The 17214-nt window shown below is 41.7% G+C and overlaps 1 protein-coding gene across 1 annotated transcript; it reads left to right on the plus strand.

Annotated features, from left to right (window-relative positions):
* The first annotated feature begins 14224 nt into the window (after positions 1-14224).
* Positions 14225-16224, plus strand: abraa (actin binding Rho activating protein a). The gene is made up of 2 exons (XM_018742286.2): positions 14225-14866; positions 15656-16224. The coding sequence occupies exons 1-2, from the start codon at positions 14255-14257 to the stop codon at positions 16091-16093; spliced, it is 1050 nt and encodes a 349-aa protein (XP_018597802.2). The 5' UTR covers positions 14225-14254; the 3' UTR covers positions 16094-16224.
* Positions 16225-17214: the final 990 nt, after the last annotated feature.

The following is a 17214-nucleotide window of genomic DNA, read 5'->3' on the forward strand; positions in this document are numbered from 1 at the left end:
AGAAACTAAATGGCTTGACTGAAAGTGAAAAGCGATGTTTTGTCCGGAGACTTAAAAAAGTGAAGGATTTTGTATTTGTATTTGACTTTGTCCATTTTCCCCTGAATTCCACTGAATTTTCCATTTTCTGCAGAAGAAAACTGTGCTATTAAAGTATACAATTAAATGTGGGAAGAGTGGGGAAGCTCCCACTCATGCTCATGGTTTGTACTGGAGCTGCATCTTACATAAAATAAAGTAAATCCTTAGCACGCTTCTGAATTCAATGAATTGCATCTAGAGCATTATGAAGGGCTGCTTAAAACAAGCGGAACACAAAATATATTATTGATCAGAAAGCAATTTTTCTAACTCTGCGAAATGGCTCATACATAGCATTCAAGGTACACATTTCACTTGCTCATAAAATCAATATCTTATTAACCAGGCTCTTGCATACCGAAGTATGGTGTATTTGTGATGCTGTTTTATACCTTGCTAACAAGTGACATCTGAAACAGCTCAATTATGGAGGAAATTCTTTTGCTATGATATATTATTCCAGCTGCCTGTCATGTACAGCATATGGAATGAGAATCTGCAGTATTCTTTAACAGTCACTGATTTCAATGGCTTTTCACAGGGACATTTACTTTTATCAGCCCTTGTAGAAAATCTTTCTCTATGTCCGTATAACAGCATTTCACAGTCTTCAACAGCATTTTAAATACACTAATAACAGTGCAAAGGTGCTAAGCACTGGGGATGTAGCTTGCTGACACAGCGCTGGAGTGCAGGTCAAGAAATCATAGCTGTGAATCCTGGCGCCCCTGAGGCCATCCCTGTCAATGGCCTTTTGACTCTATAATGAATCCGTGATTACAAAACCCCCCTATTTTTCTGTCCGTCTATCCACCCGTTGGATTCAAGATAATGGCTACAACAGAGAGTTGCTAAAATCAATCAAACCTATTTGACGAGCAACAGAGGAATAACAAGATTTCTTGTACAAGACTGAAAATGTTAACTGCCTTAGACAAAGGTGTAAGCTAACCATTACTCCCAACTCACATACACCCTTAAACCGCCTACCTTAAGCAGGGTCACAGCAAGCTAGAGCCTAACCCAGCAGCACAGGGAATAAGGCTGGAAGGGACACACCCAGAATGGGAAACCAGTCTGGCACAAGGCACCCCCAGTGGGGCTTGAATCCCAGACTGACCAGAGAGCAGGCTCAAATCAAACCTGCTGCTCCAGCACACCCCTATCACAACCAACTGTTTTTTAATAATAACAATAATAATAATAATAATAATAATAATAATAATAATAATAATAATAATAATAATAATAATAATCATCTTTATAACGTTCAATAACCATAACTAGTTATCCAGCATCCAGAAAATGAGTCCTTCTCAAAGTCCATGACTGCTCCAAGCACAGGAACTTTGTTTAATGTCGCCCCCTGGCGTCGCTGCGACGTACTACATCAGATCGCCGACTGTAACACGTGGCTTCTGCGTAATATGTGTAGTTTTGTTTCATATATAACCAGAACCAGATGTTAAACATTATTCCCAGATCGTGACGATAAACGTTAAAACTTGTCAAGGTTTTTTTCTTATGAATGTAGCTGACACAGTAAACCTGGAGAACTGCTTATAGCTCTCATTACAGTAAACCTATATAATAAGCATACACACACTCTGAAATAAAGGCACATGCAGCACAGACATGAAAAAAAACACAGAAAATTATACGTGTACACACGCATGGGTGGCACAGCGAGTAGTGCTGCTGTTTCAAAGCGCCTGGGTGGTGTGAGAGGACATTGGTTTCATTCCCACTCAGTCTGTGTTCTCCCTGTGTCTGTGTGAGTTTCCTTTGGGTGCTCTGGTTTCCTCCCACAGTCTAAAGACATGCTGTTGAGGTTCCCCCATAGTGTGTGAGTGACAGAGAGAGTGTGTTCCACTGATGTATGGCTGAATGACCCATTGTAAGTAGTGTATCTAGCAGTGTAAATGACCTTGCTGAATAAGGTGTGTGGGCTGATAACACTACATAGAGTTCATTGGAAGTTGCTTTGGAGAAAAGTGTCTGCTAAATAAATAAATGTGTATATACAGATACAAATAACCCAGTGTACTTTATATATCTTTCAGTGCATCTGTACCACCCTATTAATGCCACAGCGCAAAATGTTACTTTGACTCATTCTTGATACAATAGTTTAATGATCTGCAGAACACTGACAGCATATCATGCAACAAGACAGTCTTTTGAGTACTTTCCAGGCCATGCTGAAAACAAATCTGCAGAAAACATCCAAAAAACATTGTCTATCACATTGCAATATAGCCAATCTATCTGTGACCTCAATTTTTGCAAGCCCTCCATGCTCCCTCCCACCCGAGCAGCTCTATTTTTGCTTCCTCTGGAGGAACTGGCGAGAAATGTAGGCTGGCACGTTTGTTTCCTCTCTCAATTCGAAACGGATGCCTTTTAATGTTTCCCCTCTTACCTCCTCAGATTGATTGTCCCCACATAATCTTATCTGGTTGTATATGTATTCCTGAAATGCTGCAGCATGTACTCCACATTTTACTGGCACATGTACCATGAATGAATCATCGGGGAGCTCTATAGTATGGAGTTAATGAGGACACTCAGAATAGCCCTCGTGCAAACCTCAGATATGCACCAAGTAACACAGAAAATGAGTCAAGGGCAAATATTTGTAGGTTTAAATCCGAGAAGGGACCCTTAAAAAAAAAAAAAAATCTAAAACTGCAAGATCAATTAGATAAAACCATGTTCTGCCCTAAAGAAAAATAATCAACAAATCGAAGTGAGGGATGCAGTAAATAAATTGTCACATTTCATGTCATGCATTTCAATGATATCAATTACAAACCTATCAAAATAATTATATTGAGGGCAGGAGCCATTTAAAACCTGAATATACCAGAGGGCTTATTTAAAAGGGTGCCAGCATTTTAAAATAATTTAATATATAGGATAGTGGTCAGAGGTGGTGATTTGACTGCCTGCACAAGAGATCAGAATGTTAAGCACAGCAGCTTTCTCCTCATATACAACAGTCGATGTGATGTCTGTAAGCTGATTATCAAGGCTCTACAGGGCAGACGTCTGCGCGGCTCTGTGTGAACTGAGGGCTGTCTGAGGCTTTCTTCATTAAACTGGGAGGGTTTAGTCACCCTGCTTGCTGGACCAAGTCGAAGAGTCAATAGATAAACCTCAGCTCTGTGTCTCACTGAGGAGGGAATATGTGTCAGAGGGAGGATCACTTCCGTGTGCTCGAGTATAGCTTTAAATCAGATAAATTCTTTTCTAACATTTTGCAGACAAAACCTTTTTTTTTTCAGAGCAATTTCCTAAAATAAGTTTTACGAGGACCGAGGTAACACAAGCGAGAAACAAAGCTTGGAATAAGTTATTAATTAGGGGCAGCTGGTGGTGTAGTGGGGGGGGGGGGGGGGTGCTGTCTTGCAATATGATTGAAGCCTCCTCTTCCTGTAGCACCGCTGATGAACTGATTCTGCTGTGTAAATGGGTAAATCACTGTAAAACTGTAAAGGTAATAGTTACAATATTATTCTTATTGCGGTTTATACTACGGTATTAATGGTCATTCTGAAGGGAGTTCAGCAAGGGCAGTAATGGTTCAAGAGGTCAGAGAGTACAGAGCAACTGATACGTTCAGACTAGGACTGCATCCTAAATTTACCTCTGGCAAGATGTGATGCTGTAAGCTGTCGCTATGTACAAATCATGATGAGACACATGTAGCCATGGTGGTGGGACGGGGATGGGGGATGGGGGATGGGGGGCACCAGCACACTCCTGCACGAAAATCTCTCACCAGTAAGAGCGGTCCAAATCCACATCCAGAGCCTGTGATCCACACTGGTGTTCTGGTGTGTTCCGGTGTGTTCCGGTGTGTTCCGGTGTGTTCCAGTGTTCCCGATCATGATAGCACTGTATCCCAGCCCATACACTCCAACACCACCGTCTGCACCCCTGAAACCCGGTCTTGTACAGCGCTAAAGTCGCCAATAACCCTGAATCTCTTTGCTCTGTATCCTGAGTCCACACCCCATCCTGTCTGGCGGTACCGGGGACTGGGGACCGTCTCATATGTGTTCTATTCCCTGGAACAACTTTGAAATGTGGGCTCAAGTCAGGTATGAAAATTAATATTGCATTACAAGCACCTGGAATGGGGTGTTAACAGAATACGCCTGTCAGGTCTGTCAAAGTCCCAGTCCATAGGTATCTCTGCCAGTGTCCCCTGTGTCCTCAGACCACTGAAATCTCATACACTGTCGCTGCTCATTCCAGCGTCCTGTATTAAGTACCAAAAGTGACGTGTCCCATGACAAGCGGTCAACAGCGGACACACGCTGCAATAGGAGCAGGTGTTGAAGTGTCCCGGGGGGGGTTACCTGTCCCACCTCCGGCAGCCCAGCTCCAAGGCGTCACCGGTGTTTGTTCATTGTGTCCGTACGCTACGAGGCGTCTAACCCCGCTCCGTGTTCCCGAGTAACAAAAAAACGGTGGCCTACCTTTCTTTGTGCACGCTGCTAATATATAAAAAGCCTTTTTAGAAAAAAATCTGGGCTGTGCAAACTATGTCAGCTTTTAGTCCCTTTTAACTCCGTTTCTACAAGCTCAGTTTCTGAAGTTTACTTCTTTTACATACTTACACTGTTTTAAGTGTTGTTCTTCCTCACTTATTCATCTTTACCGTCTCTTTTCAGTTTGCCTCAAACGAAGAATTATGTGTGAAGTTTCTTATTATTCATTTATAACCAATCACCACTTTTCAAGGGTGGAGGTGCAGCAGGAGCTTCACCTCAAATGGTACTACAGTTCATTACAGGGCATTGTCACACACACACACACACACACACAAGTGCGCACGCACATATACTCCTTCATTCATGCAGCGACACACTATGCTGCTACTAAGCAATTTTAAAGCCACAAATTAATCTATGTGAGAAAACCCACACAAACACACGGAGAAAATGCAAATATTCATCCATCCATCTTCATTAACCGCTGGCTCTGGTCGGGAACACCGTAGTTTGGAGCCTATCTTGGAGAGACTGGGCACAAGGCTGGGGGTGGGGGGCTGGGACATCCTGGATGGGACACTACTGTTAAGCATTTTAAAATCAGGGGTGGTTTATAGTACTTGTAGTAACTCATGATCACACACTTTAAGTGACACATCTACTGGGAAGATGAAAACTAGAACTTAAAATATCAGAGTGACTTAACTTAGTCGTACAACAATTAGCCCCCATATTATATACACACACACACATTTTCAGAACCGCTTGTCCCTTACGGGGTCACGGGGAACCGGAGCCTACCCGGCAACACAGGGCGCAAGGCCGGAGGGGGAGGGGACACACCCAGGACGGGACGCCAGTCCGTCGCAAGGCACCCCAAGTGGGACTCGAACCCCAGACCCACCGGACAGCAGGACTGCGGTCCAACCCACTGCGCCACCGCACCCCCTCCATATTATATATATATATATATATATATATATATATATATATATATATATATTTTATTCCTGCACTAATTACACCTTCCTCGCAGGCTCTTTCATTAAAATTTTATAATGAATGAACCAGGACCTCCAAGCTAATCCCATTTGAGGACAAGGAACTGCCTCTTTTCCTTGCTGCTTAATGAAACACATTGTTCCACCCAAAACACTTCTAGCAAAATTATGATCTGCATGTTGTTAAATCGATATTTGCCGCATAAGCAATGGAAATAGCAAACACCACAAATGATATAATAATGTTATGTAAATATGTAAACATGTCTGAGTTAATACTTTCCCCAGAAGGCCAAATAACCAGCGCAAGTTGAAATAAGGAACACCTCCATCAGCTCACAACAGTTTCATTGGTAACATTTCCTGTTATGCAGTATGCTCCATAAATAAGCTGTATACATATATATACAGATATCAATATGTGTACAAACAAATGATCTCTTTGCTGAAGTTATTAACATAAAATTGCATCTTCAGATGATTTATCATTTTGTTTATGTTTGTTAACAACGTCATCAAACTCTTTGGAACAACTTGGTACTTCTCTTTAATACCAGGTCAGCATTTTGATTTTAAATTTAGCCCCTTTGATTGGCTCCATGTTTCCGAGCTGCTGTCCAGCGGTCATAAAACTAATATATGAGACTGGTGGTCAGAGTCACTCACATAAACCTGCAGTACTCTGTCAGTGGGGAGCTGGAAAATGAAGGGTGAGGAGGTTCCACAGACCCAAACTTGGTGTTCCGGACTGACATTCACATTGCCAACTCTTTACATGTGGAGCATGCCTCTACTCCAGCATTAGGAGCCTTCATGGCAACATGAAGAGCCCTAGTTGACTTTCAGTGGCAAATAATTGTTAATGTGCTCTGTAATGTATTGATCTGCTGAATCTGCAGAAAGCAAAGGTGAGTTGGTGATCTGTACTCCGTCAGCAGCCTGATCCAAATTCCATGATGCTCCATGTTGGTATTTTACTCCAAGGGGTCCCTTACAGAACACTGCCACAGATTTTTGCCATGTTCTTGTGGAAAAGGAATGGAAAGTTCCTGCTGTGCTATTCCACCCATACATTAGAGGTGTGGCTCCATGTAGAATTTGTGCCAAGTAAACACAGATAGTGAAGTGCAAGTTTCTGTCGTAGACATGAGATCCGGAGAGAAATGCATTCAAAATAAATCTTTTTTTGAAGCTCTTCTTGAATTTTGCGATTCAGTAGGTCTGCGTGAGAGAAGAAGGTCATTCCACTACATTGGAGATGGAAGCAAGAACGTCTTGATTTTGGAGCTCTAGTGTGTGGAAACACTACGTCTCCAGAGATGGAGGAATGTAACAGTCTGGCTGGGGTGTAGTGAGTGATCAGGTTCTGTCGGTATTGGAAAGCAGATCCATTGTTGGTCTTGTGGGACATAACTAGAATCTTGAACCTGATACAGGCAGCTACAAGAAGCCAAAGGAGAGCGACAAGGAAAAAGCTACATGGGAACACTTTGGTACGTCAAGCACAACTTGTGCAGCAGCGTTCCGTATCAGCTGGAGAGGCTTGATGCTGAAGGCTGGAGTCCTGTTTGAACATCTGAGCTTGTTTTCCATTTTTTGAGAACCGAAGAGTAAAGGGTGCCCATGCGATGCTGAAGATAGCATCTTAAAAAATGAAACAATCCAACGTTTACCAGTTGGCTGGATCATATGCTTCCAGGTGGTTATGGCATCAGCGAGGAGGCTGATGCTAAATACCACAGCTCCAGTGAAAACACTTAACCTTGAACACATGCTACGCATTATTAAAGTACATATAAAGGTGCAATTACAAAAAAGCCTCTATTTTTGAGGCTTCTGACTCCTAAGCTGGTCCTGAACAGGTGTTTTCTCCATGTGACAGAAAATGATTCAGTTACATTGAAGGAATCATTAGGTGAGTCACTGCAACTGAGTCACACAGAAGGCGGTTATTTGTAGAGCTGTGAATTACATGCCATTCCAGGCTCGGCTACCTTGAGGGGCTGGGCGGCAGTCACAGACGCGACATCTCTGTCTTATTAGCAGCCAAGCAACGTTTCGGATCAATCCCCAGAGCAACCCCCTTAGCCCCTTCTTCTTCTTCTTCCCTGTTTCACACACATACAATCATGCACTTTTCACATTACCCATGAGACAACAACGTACTTGAAAACCAGTGGAAATTAAAGGTGTCCCACTTACTTATAAAGTTTAAAGCACAGCAGTAATACGTGTTTCTGGTATTATGTAATGCCCATGAGACAAAATGGCCCTGTAAATTTCAGTTAAAAAAAAAGCCATTAGAATTTCTAACATTATTCAGAATATTTTCAGAATGATCACTGACAGGAACACCTGCACATTTGACATTTTGCTTTATTTAGGAAGACGCTCAATTCATTTGCAAGCCTTTAATTCATCTATGAATCCTTCCAAATGCATGAGGATAAGTCAAAAAGAATCTGCAATAATAAGAAAATATAAAAATAAAACAAACTATAAAAATAATAAAACAAAAATTATAGTGGATACCTTTTCACCCACCTTGGTACAAGTGTTTCATACTATCTAAAGTAACGATTTATGTAATTATGACAAAAGAGAAGTATAATTTCTAGGTGCTACTTACTAATGATTACATAGTCTCAGTAAATATTTAGTTTTTATTCTCTAAAGAAGTTTTTAATCTACAATATTCCTTGACCCACTCCTGGCTAATGTGTTGGTTCTATTTCAGATTAGCCTAAATAAAAAAAGAGATCCCAAAATGAGGGTTAGGGACTAATAGATTAGCAGACACTTTTATCCAGTAACTTACATTTATGTTCTCTTTTATTTATACAGCTCAGAATGTATAAGGCTGAATTTCTTGCTTAACAGCATTTAGTCTCAGTCTAATCCAAAATCTTGTTTGGTTTTTCAGTTCCTGCTTCATCTGCTGCCCTACCTTATATTCACAGCTAAGACAAGAGTGTACAATTATTTAGCTCATCTGGAAAACCACATGCCCTTTAGGAGCAGACTGTACTTAGAATACAGCAGGCAGCCCAATGTTTAAAGACACACTCTCGTGATGCCACTACAAGGGCCTGTGGAGCCCTGCTGTTGTACCCTTAATCAGCATTGCCTTTAGATAGATGGAATCATAAGTCACTTTGAGTAAAAGCACTGTGTATACAGCTAAATACTAAAAAAAATGTACAAGAAACAAGACTTGGGAAAAATGAATAGGTAGCATCTGAGCAACGCTCTCAAAGTGAGGGTATCTGCATCACCTGTGGGTGATGTAGGAGGGTCCTTTGACAAAACTCAGCAGCATCATCCTGTTTAAGCCTTTCATTGAAATATGTGTCACATCCCCGAAGAGAAGACGGTGGAGGACATGCCGGATGGATGACACATCCTAAAAATCATAGATGTCTGCAGCAACTAGAAAAGAGTTCCATGTGGGGCATGTGTCAAGGCAAGGTAAAAATATCACCGATGTCTGCATAGAGTGTGAAAGTACATCACTGGGTTAATTGGGCTTAAAATTAGGTGCTGTCTCTGCCAGGAATTGTATGTTTCACTGAGAACAGGTTTTCAAAGGCATACTTAAGAGGGAGAAAGTTAGTTTGGGAAACAAATCCATGGCGATAGAGTTACCTGTTGTGATTCATTTATGATCTGTTCATCAGCTTTTTGTTCTGCGGAGTCACAAAATGTACTTCCGTCTTGTGGCCTTTTCTCTGCCTCAACAACCAAAAGCACCACTGACCAGATGGACTCATATCACCTAACAGTTAACTGGACATAATCATGAGCTCGAAATTGCATGTGATGCAACTGGAACTTGGTGTACTATGAAGTGGAAATATCATATATTGCAGTGACAGATCGTATTCAATTCTACTCCTGAAAACTTGGGCAGATAAAATTAATTTCAGAAATAATAATCAAACACGTTAATGCTTCTGCAGTGAAACTAATGTTTGCACCAAGTGGGATTAAAAAATGCTATATATTGTATTACTGTTAATTTACTGCTTATTTATATTGTAATAAATAGGTCAATGAAATAGTGGGATAGACATAGACCCTAAACACTCTGGTGCATCTCATTTCTTAGAAAAATGTTCCGTAAAACATCGTAGATAGGTGCTAAGATGAACAGCTCTACATATAATGTAATCAATGTTCCTTACATCTGGTTGCTTGAGGACCTTGGAGAAGAGGGAACATCAGTGTTGTTCTTGTTTTGGTATAAAACTTAGGCAAACTTCGGTTTTCGGAAGTTTTCGATATCGTGAATACGGCATTATAGACTTGTATAATTATATGTTCAGTATGTGTGATAGGGATTCTTTTGACTATCACCAACTTTTAGATGTACTTCCAAGACAGCTACACCTTCCATTTCCTGAAGACTTTCAACATCGTATAGACAAGAAACATACAGAGTTACAGAACCCCTTGGGTGGTTTGGGATTGCTTTGAATTTTTCACTTCTTATGCTTCGCTTTAAAAGGACTACTTTTAATTGACATGGACTCACAATGGCATAATATCTCATATCAGTGGTTCACTGGACAATTTGAATCAAAACGCCGAATGTATTTTTATTTGTGGACTTGCTGGAAGGCTTTCTCCTGCACCGTAAGAAGTGTTTGTCCACCCAGGGAACAGCTTCAGGAGCGGCTGGACTGGTCAAAGATGAGGTAAGTTTTCAAAAGCATGCCGTATCCAGCTGAGTCGATGATAAGAACTTCATCACTTGCCTTGGTAGGTGGCTGGAGATGAAAAACACAGCTCACACACACCGGAGCGGCTGGAAAACACACGGGCTCATGTGTTAAAACTAGATGGAAGGTGTTCGTGTTCATTTCACACTGGTTTTTCCTGTTTGTTGTGGTGTGCAAGGAACCTGTTACAAGAAGCCTTTGAATTTTTTCTGTTCTTTCTTCTTCTTTAGTAATATGTACACGTTATGCATTATAAATAGTGGTTACTCCTGAAAAGGACTCTGTGTCTCTGACTTCTGCTGGTCAAACCAGACCACCTCCAAGTGTGTTACATGCACTTAGAGCGATGACACACTGCACAGCTCTTGAACACATTCTCTGTCCATTCTCTAACGAATTTAAAGGGAAGCCACTGTACATAACTCTATGTCAGCTATATAATCTACAATATATACTTATGGAAGGGGAACCTGGATGTGACACTTAAATCAATCATATTTTCTACCTGAAAGCACAGCTAATGTGACTTTTTTTGCTGCTCACTTCTAGTATAATCCTGGGCAATTTTTTACAGATACGGATTTTATTTTACAAACACTCACAGGCCCACTCAGTGCTAACTGGCACCGTCACACACACATTACCATTGTATATTAATACTGTATGTTTACTCATAGCAATGAAAGTTCAGATACCCTTTGGGGTTTTAAAGAGCACGATCACAAATACACTGCTGGTCTCCCTCAGTAACGTTTACCTTTATTCGTTTAGCTGATGCCATTCACCAAAACCAACTCACGTTGTTAAGTTACCTACAGTTATTGGCCTATTTTTATTTTTATAGCTAGGTAATCTTTATGGGAGCAGTTCAGCGTAGTGCAGTAGGATATGAGAGTCGAATCAACGACCTCAAGCGCCAAAGGCAGCAGCTCGATCCACTTTGCAACCTACCGCCCTGCGACAAAGCACCCAATTTACTAAGGAAGGCACAGCACAGTGACACAAGCTCAGAACTGCTAGTTAGAAAATAGAAAAGGAAAAAGGGTATGTAGCATTAGAGGGGATGGAGCTGGATGGATCACAAACAGTGGCATCACCAGGGGAGCCCATAATTAGAGCGGCACAGACCGTGGCCAGAACAATGCATTAGCAAACCTGCTGGACCAGGCTCCAGCCCAGAATAATTGCGTGGCACATTCTCCGCGCAGCACTGCACTTAACTCAGACCTATTCGCAGCCGCCTAGTTCGCTACACGTCCTGTGTATTCGTATCGGTGCCCTCATACCCATTCCAGGCATACGTGCATCTGAACGGCACACGCCAAGATGAGTAACGTGCTTCAACGGGAACAGCGATGTTTATGAGACAGAACCGCATTTGAAGTATACCACCAACTGAAGAAGGGCTCCGTTAGATATTGCTAAATTAACACAGAGCTATAAATAGCCTAAATGCTGTTATGGATTCAGCACGCCTTACATGAAAACTGATGGTAATAAACTGATAAAATGTGAAGTTTTTGACACAGGGAAGGAAACTCAAAGATCAAAAACGAATAAAATTCAAAGCGCGAGCAATCAAATAACCCATTAAGTGAAAAATGCAAAGCTTTTTGATAACACATCGAAGATGCAAAGGGTTTAATTGAGGTGAGTTGTCAAAGGATGAGAGAAGCAAGTTCATCTCCTGAATTTGGTCAGTGACAGCCTGAGCTTGCATGCATTGCGGCGACTTCTTTCATACTCCATTTGCGTTCGGCTAAATTGTAATGGACAGTTATGGCGTCCGGTCTAAAAGCATCTTGTTCCATAATAAGCATAAGCTGTCTCTATATTTAAATCTCAGTGTTTAAGCCCAATAAATGTGTGGGAGGGCGAGGATGAGTAAACAAGTTATTTCTGATGTGAACAAACTGTACATGTGCGTATGGTGACTCTATTGTATTCTTTAGAGACAGGATGTGTAACTGCAATTGTAATATTTTAAAACATACCTAGAATATTGCAATGTATCACTGAAACATGTATAAAATCCATAAATTCTGAAGGATTCCATTTATGTATATATATATATAAAACCTTCCAGAATCTTAACTGTAGTTTTTTTATCTGGAACATATGTATGTAAAGTGTGTATCACATTTGTGCTCAGTGCAGTACATTACATCCCATGTGCAGTATAAAAAGGGAGCTTTAAACAGTTTTGTAAGCGGTGGAACATCAATCTTGTCACTAGAGTTTGGCTGATGTCATTGAGACTTCATTGACTTGTGTAAGATTTTTATGTAGGGCTCTCCAGTCATGGTGTTACATTGGCAGAGACACAGTGTTAATGTTTTTATTTAAAAAATGACTTGAGTTTACATTGTACACAAAGTAAAAGAAAAATCTAGCATGCAGCCTCCCCTGACATTTGACGCCCACGTCATTCCAGTTTGCCTATCGGTATCTCCATGTTACTTTCAACACTATAGATATCCCTGTGAGCTAAAGACCTATCAGCTCAGATTTCACAGGATGCATAGCTAAACAAGACTGTTACATCGCTGAACAAAACTGCAATAACAGCCAGGCCATATTTAGAATTCCCTGTCATTATTTCCCTCGTGACAGAAGCTATAGAAATATTGTGGTTCAGGCTTATTCCTCCCACGGTCCACTAAAATTCTTCTTTTGTAACATCAATACCTCGAGACATTTGTAAGAAAAACCGGAACAAAATCAATGACACTATAATGGGAAAAGTGTAATAGACACACAAGGTGTTCATAGTTCATCGTGTCCAGTGTGTGAATGAAAGGAGGTAAATAAAGGGGGATGAACGGCTGTCGTTGCCGGGCTCATGACAATCTCCCTGAAATAACCCAGACTGTGTTTTAAAGCCAGGTCTGTGCATCAGTCAACAAACATCAACACGCCACACTGCTGTGTTCCTGTTCCAAAATAGCGAAGCTCTCAGAGTAAGGGCAATGCCACAAGCAAATTGAAAAAAATCCACAAATGTATTATTTTTATCCCATAGAGCAAAAAATTAGAAATATATATATAATCATTGTTTTTACGAATGCAGATACATGGCTTTTATGTACCGTAAGCATCATGAAATATGCCAAAAATTCTATCAAATTCTAGAACGTTCAGTATGCCATTGACATTTACTTCCAAGCAAATGCTTACAGAAACCATGCTATTTATATGTTATTTATGATCATTTACATGTTAAACATGTTTTATTGGCATAGGGCACAGGGATTAAAATTTTTCCTCTAATGTATTTCAAAGTTTTCCAAAATAATTGTTATTTATATCATACAAATATTTTATTACAGCACACACACACTGGCTGAAACCATTTGTTCCAAGCAGGTTCACAGCCAACTGGACCCTAACCTGGCAACACAGGATACAGGGCTAAAGGAGGCAGATTCCAGACAGGACACCAGTCCGCTGCAAGGCACCCCAAACAGAACTCGAACCCAAGACCCACCACACAGCAGGCTGCAGCCAAACCAACTGCACCGCCATGCCTCCCGCTTTTCTTATAGTACTATAGTATATTTCAAAATTTACATTATTTCTGTACCAAGAAGATTTTGGGAAAACACATAATTATAATTATGTGTTATATTTGTAATTTTAAATCAACGGAGTGAAACCAAAATTCATTTGAATGAATGAGGTTGAGGCATCGGAGGACGTCACCACTTTTTTAATGGGTCCACCTGTTGCTCAGCTCCTCAGTGGGAAAATTCCACTGGTGGCTGGGGGTCACACTGGGGATCATGTGTGGAAGGAATGTCACACTCTGGGCCGCTGACGTATCTATTCCCCCCAAACACACACACACACTCCTACAGTTCCCTATTTAAAGCCAGGCTTCACACCAGGAACCTTCAGACACAAGTCTTCCAGCTCTCCTTCTTCATCACAGTTTTAATTAATAAGAGCAATGGCTACCACAGTCCAGGAGAATCGACCCCTCGCTAGAACTGTCCGCAAGATCAGATGTGCTGCCATGGTTGGTGGCCTGGCTCAGAGCTGGCAAAGCTGGGCCAATGAGCATTCCATGAAACAGGTAGCTGTCCCCACTGGTTGGGTCCCTGATTCCATCATGCACGATGAGCTGAATATACAGAAAGCAAGCTCTGAGGTACTGCTCCCTGCCACAGCTCTGGTCACCGAAACAGGAGGCGATGGACGTTGCAAGATCAAAACAAGCTCGGTGACCAAGATGATCACACCTAAACGGAACAATTGTGGTAATGACCTGGTGAGCTTAATCAAACAGAAGATAGACTCCAAGCAGATGGCATCTGAGGCCGAGAAGCCATTCTTGCGGAATGAGTCACCAACCAGAAGACGTCATTGCATCTCCAAGGCCAGCACTATAGGGAAGGCATGGAGTCAGATGGACAAAGAGGAGCGCAAGATGGGCTCCCGCAGCAGTAGTGTGGACACAGAAGACAGCGGCCTGGGTGAGGAGGTCGGACTCAGTGACAACAGTGACTACAAGGGCGATCATAAGGATGTGCCAGAGAGGAAACACAAGAGCCGCCCAAAGGTGCGTATAGCTCATACTGAGAAAAAACATTCATTTCCAAACACATGGAGTGGGGTGAGGATCCTGGTAGGTCTGCTGCAGAGCTTAGCTCCCATGTGGATATAAGGTGTGGGCCGTGAGTGACACTAAGGGTGCGAAGAGTTAAATGACCCAGGTACAAACATCGAGAAAGTATGGATTACCAGTGGCAGTATTTACAGCCATCACCGAGTGCTGCTCAAATCATTCCCAATGTATATTCAGCTAAGCGGCATAAATAATTGGCTTCCTTAGTGGCATAGGGGATTATGACATTCTCTGCATGCCTTTTTAGGAAATATATTTTTAGGCTCAAGACTTTGTGAATTGTCCTAGTTTAGAGACAAAAAAACAGATCCATTATATCCTTGGAATATTTCTCTACCTCTAGTGCTCAGAATTTAGTTGGTACTGTTCTAATTTTGGTACTGGTTAACACAAGTCTAAAAATAAACAGCACATTTTTCAGCAGGCTATATGTGCAACAATAGAAGACCTGGATTCAGAAACGGAGACTGTGATGAAATTGGAACGAGAGATATGTGAAATCTTTTTCATACTGAGTCTGGGGGGGAAAAAAAAATGACAAGAAAGGAAAATTTTCTTTTTTTTACTATTTCCAACCCATTTTACCTTTCCAAAGCAGTAGCAATATAGCAGTGATTATTAATTTGTATGTACCGTAGCAGATACCGTGTGAATAACAATATTGGTCTTGTACGCAGTAAAGGCTGTAACCCAAACTCCTAACCTTACCCTGCTGTTTTCCAGATTAAAGTGGCCACAATGGCGGACCTGAAAAACAAATGGCGGCAGTGGTCGGAGCAGCACATCGAGGGCCAGAAGCTGAACCCCTTCAGCGAGGAGTTTGACTACGAGCACGCCATGGCATCCAGGCTGCAGAAGGGCGATGAGGGCTACGGACGGCCCAAGGAGGGCTCTAAAACAGCAGAGCGTGCCCAGAGAGCCCAGAAGCATATCCGCAGGGAGATGGAGGAGATGTGCTACATCATCCGGGACATGGGCGCCAAGGGCAAAGACGGCAAGATCCGCATCACCTTCGGCAGACTCTTCGACCGCTACGTCAACATCTCCGACAAGGTGGTGGGCATCCTCCTCCGCTGCCGCAAGCATGGCATGGTTGCCTTTGAGGGGGAGATGCTGTGGCAGGGCCGTGATGACCACGTCATCATCACGCTGCTGGAGTGACACTGGTGCGCACCTTCGTGGCCCACAGACCACACACAGGACCCTCTGGTCAGAACACACTGCCAGGCTGTTTATGATCCAGTCACTGTGTGTTTGTAGCCCCTAATCTGGGGACTGAAAACCTTTTTAAAACACCAATCCTCTTAAAATGCAATGTTATCTTTCAAATAAAAGCCGTTTCAATATAACATACATATTATTTTTTTAAAAAAGGGTGTCTGCAATACTTTAAATATTAATAAGTATTTGAAATTACAACCGCAATAACTATTATGACAGGAACTGGGTACTTGGACTGAGGGCAAACCTTAATAACAATAGACAGCTAGATGGAAGCAGTTACATTTAAAACAGTTAGATTTAATATCTCCTCAAGTGATTTTGAAAATTTTACTTATTCATATAGCTTGAATTATACTGTAATGTAATATGCAAGTCATTATGCTCTGTTTTACTTATTATTCTAAAGTGACAACTTTGACAGTTGAAATGAACTTTAGTGCAAATTGCTGTAGCGAGCATCTTGTAATGGAACGGTTGCTTAACGTTAACTTTTCTTTCAAAGTGAAAGCATGGAAACCTTCTTGAAGAAGGGCATTTGACAATTTTTGAATGTTTAAAAAGGGTCTGTATTATGGTGCTGCTGTTTCACAAATAAAGTATTTTGTTTGTGCATACGTTTCATTTTTACGAATTCTACAAAAATAACATTTTTACAATTCAGAATGTAATGGGGTTTAATATGCGTCTAATTTTGCAACTATTAATCTCTCCCCTGTGCTCACATTTGTCCACGATGCCTTTGGAATTGTAGCTTGCAAGCTAAGATGTCACCACTTGGCGTGAGCCGGAGCTCTCGTGCCTGTGTGCTGGAGTCGAACCCCAGCGCGTCTCCTTATGAGTGCCTCATCCTCTGGACGGCAGCCACACAAAGGGGAGCGTGGCGGTCTGGAGTTCTGCCATACTAGAGCTAAAAATACCCAGAATGCCTTGCCTTCCTCGCCACCATCTGAAGCATTATTGGAACCTGTCCGTAAAGGGAAACCGCAGGGTTAAATAACCAGGTTTATCGCCGAAATCGCTGCCCTGCCCTGAACTGGTGCACGAAAAAAAGAACGAAA

This window comes from Scleropages formosus, chromosome 22 (assembly GCF_900964775.1).
Source record: "Scleropages formosus chromosome 22, fSclFor1.1, whole genome shotgun sequence".
NCBI classification, from domain to species: Eukaryota; Metazoa; Chordata; class Actinopteri; order Osteoglossiformes; family Osteoglossidae; genus Scleropages; species Scleropages formosus.

Bases quoted from the DNA above. Each gene is read 5' to 3' on its own strand.
- abraa (XM_018742286.2), top strand. From the start codon at position 14,255: ATGGCTACCACAGTCCAGGAGAATCGACCCCTCGCTAGAACTGTCCGC. The intron at 14,867-15,655 runs GTGCGTATAGCT...GCTGTTTTCCAG, and splicing joins AACACAAGAGCCGCCCAAAG to ATTAAAGTGGCCACAATGGC.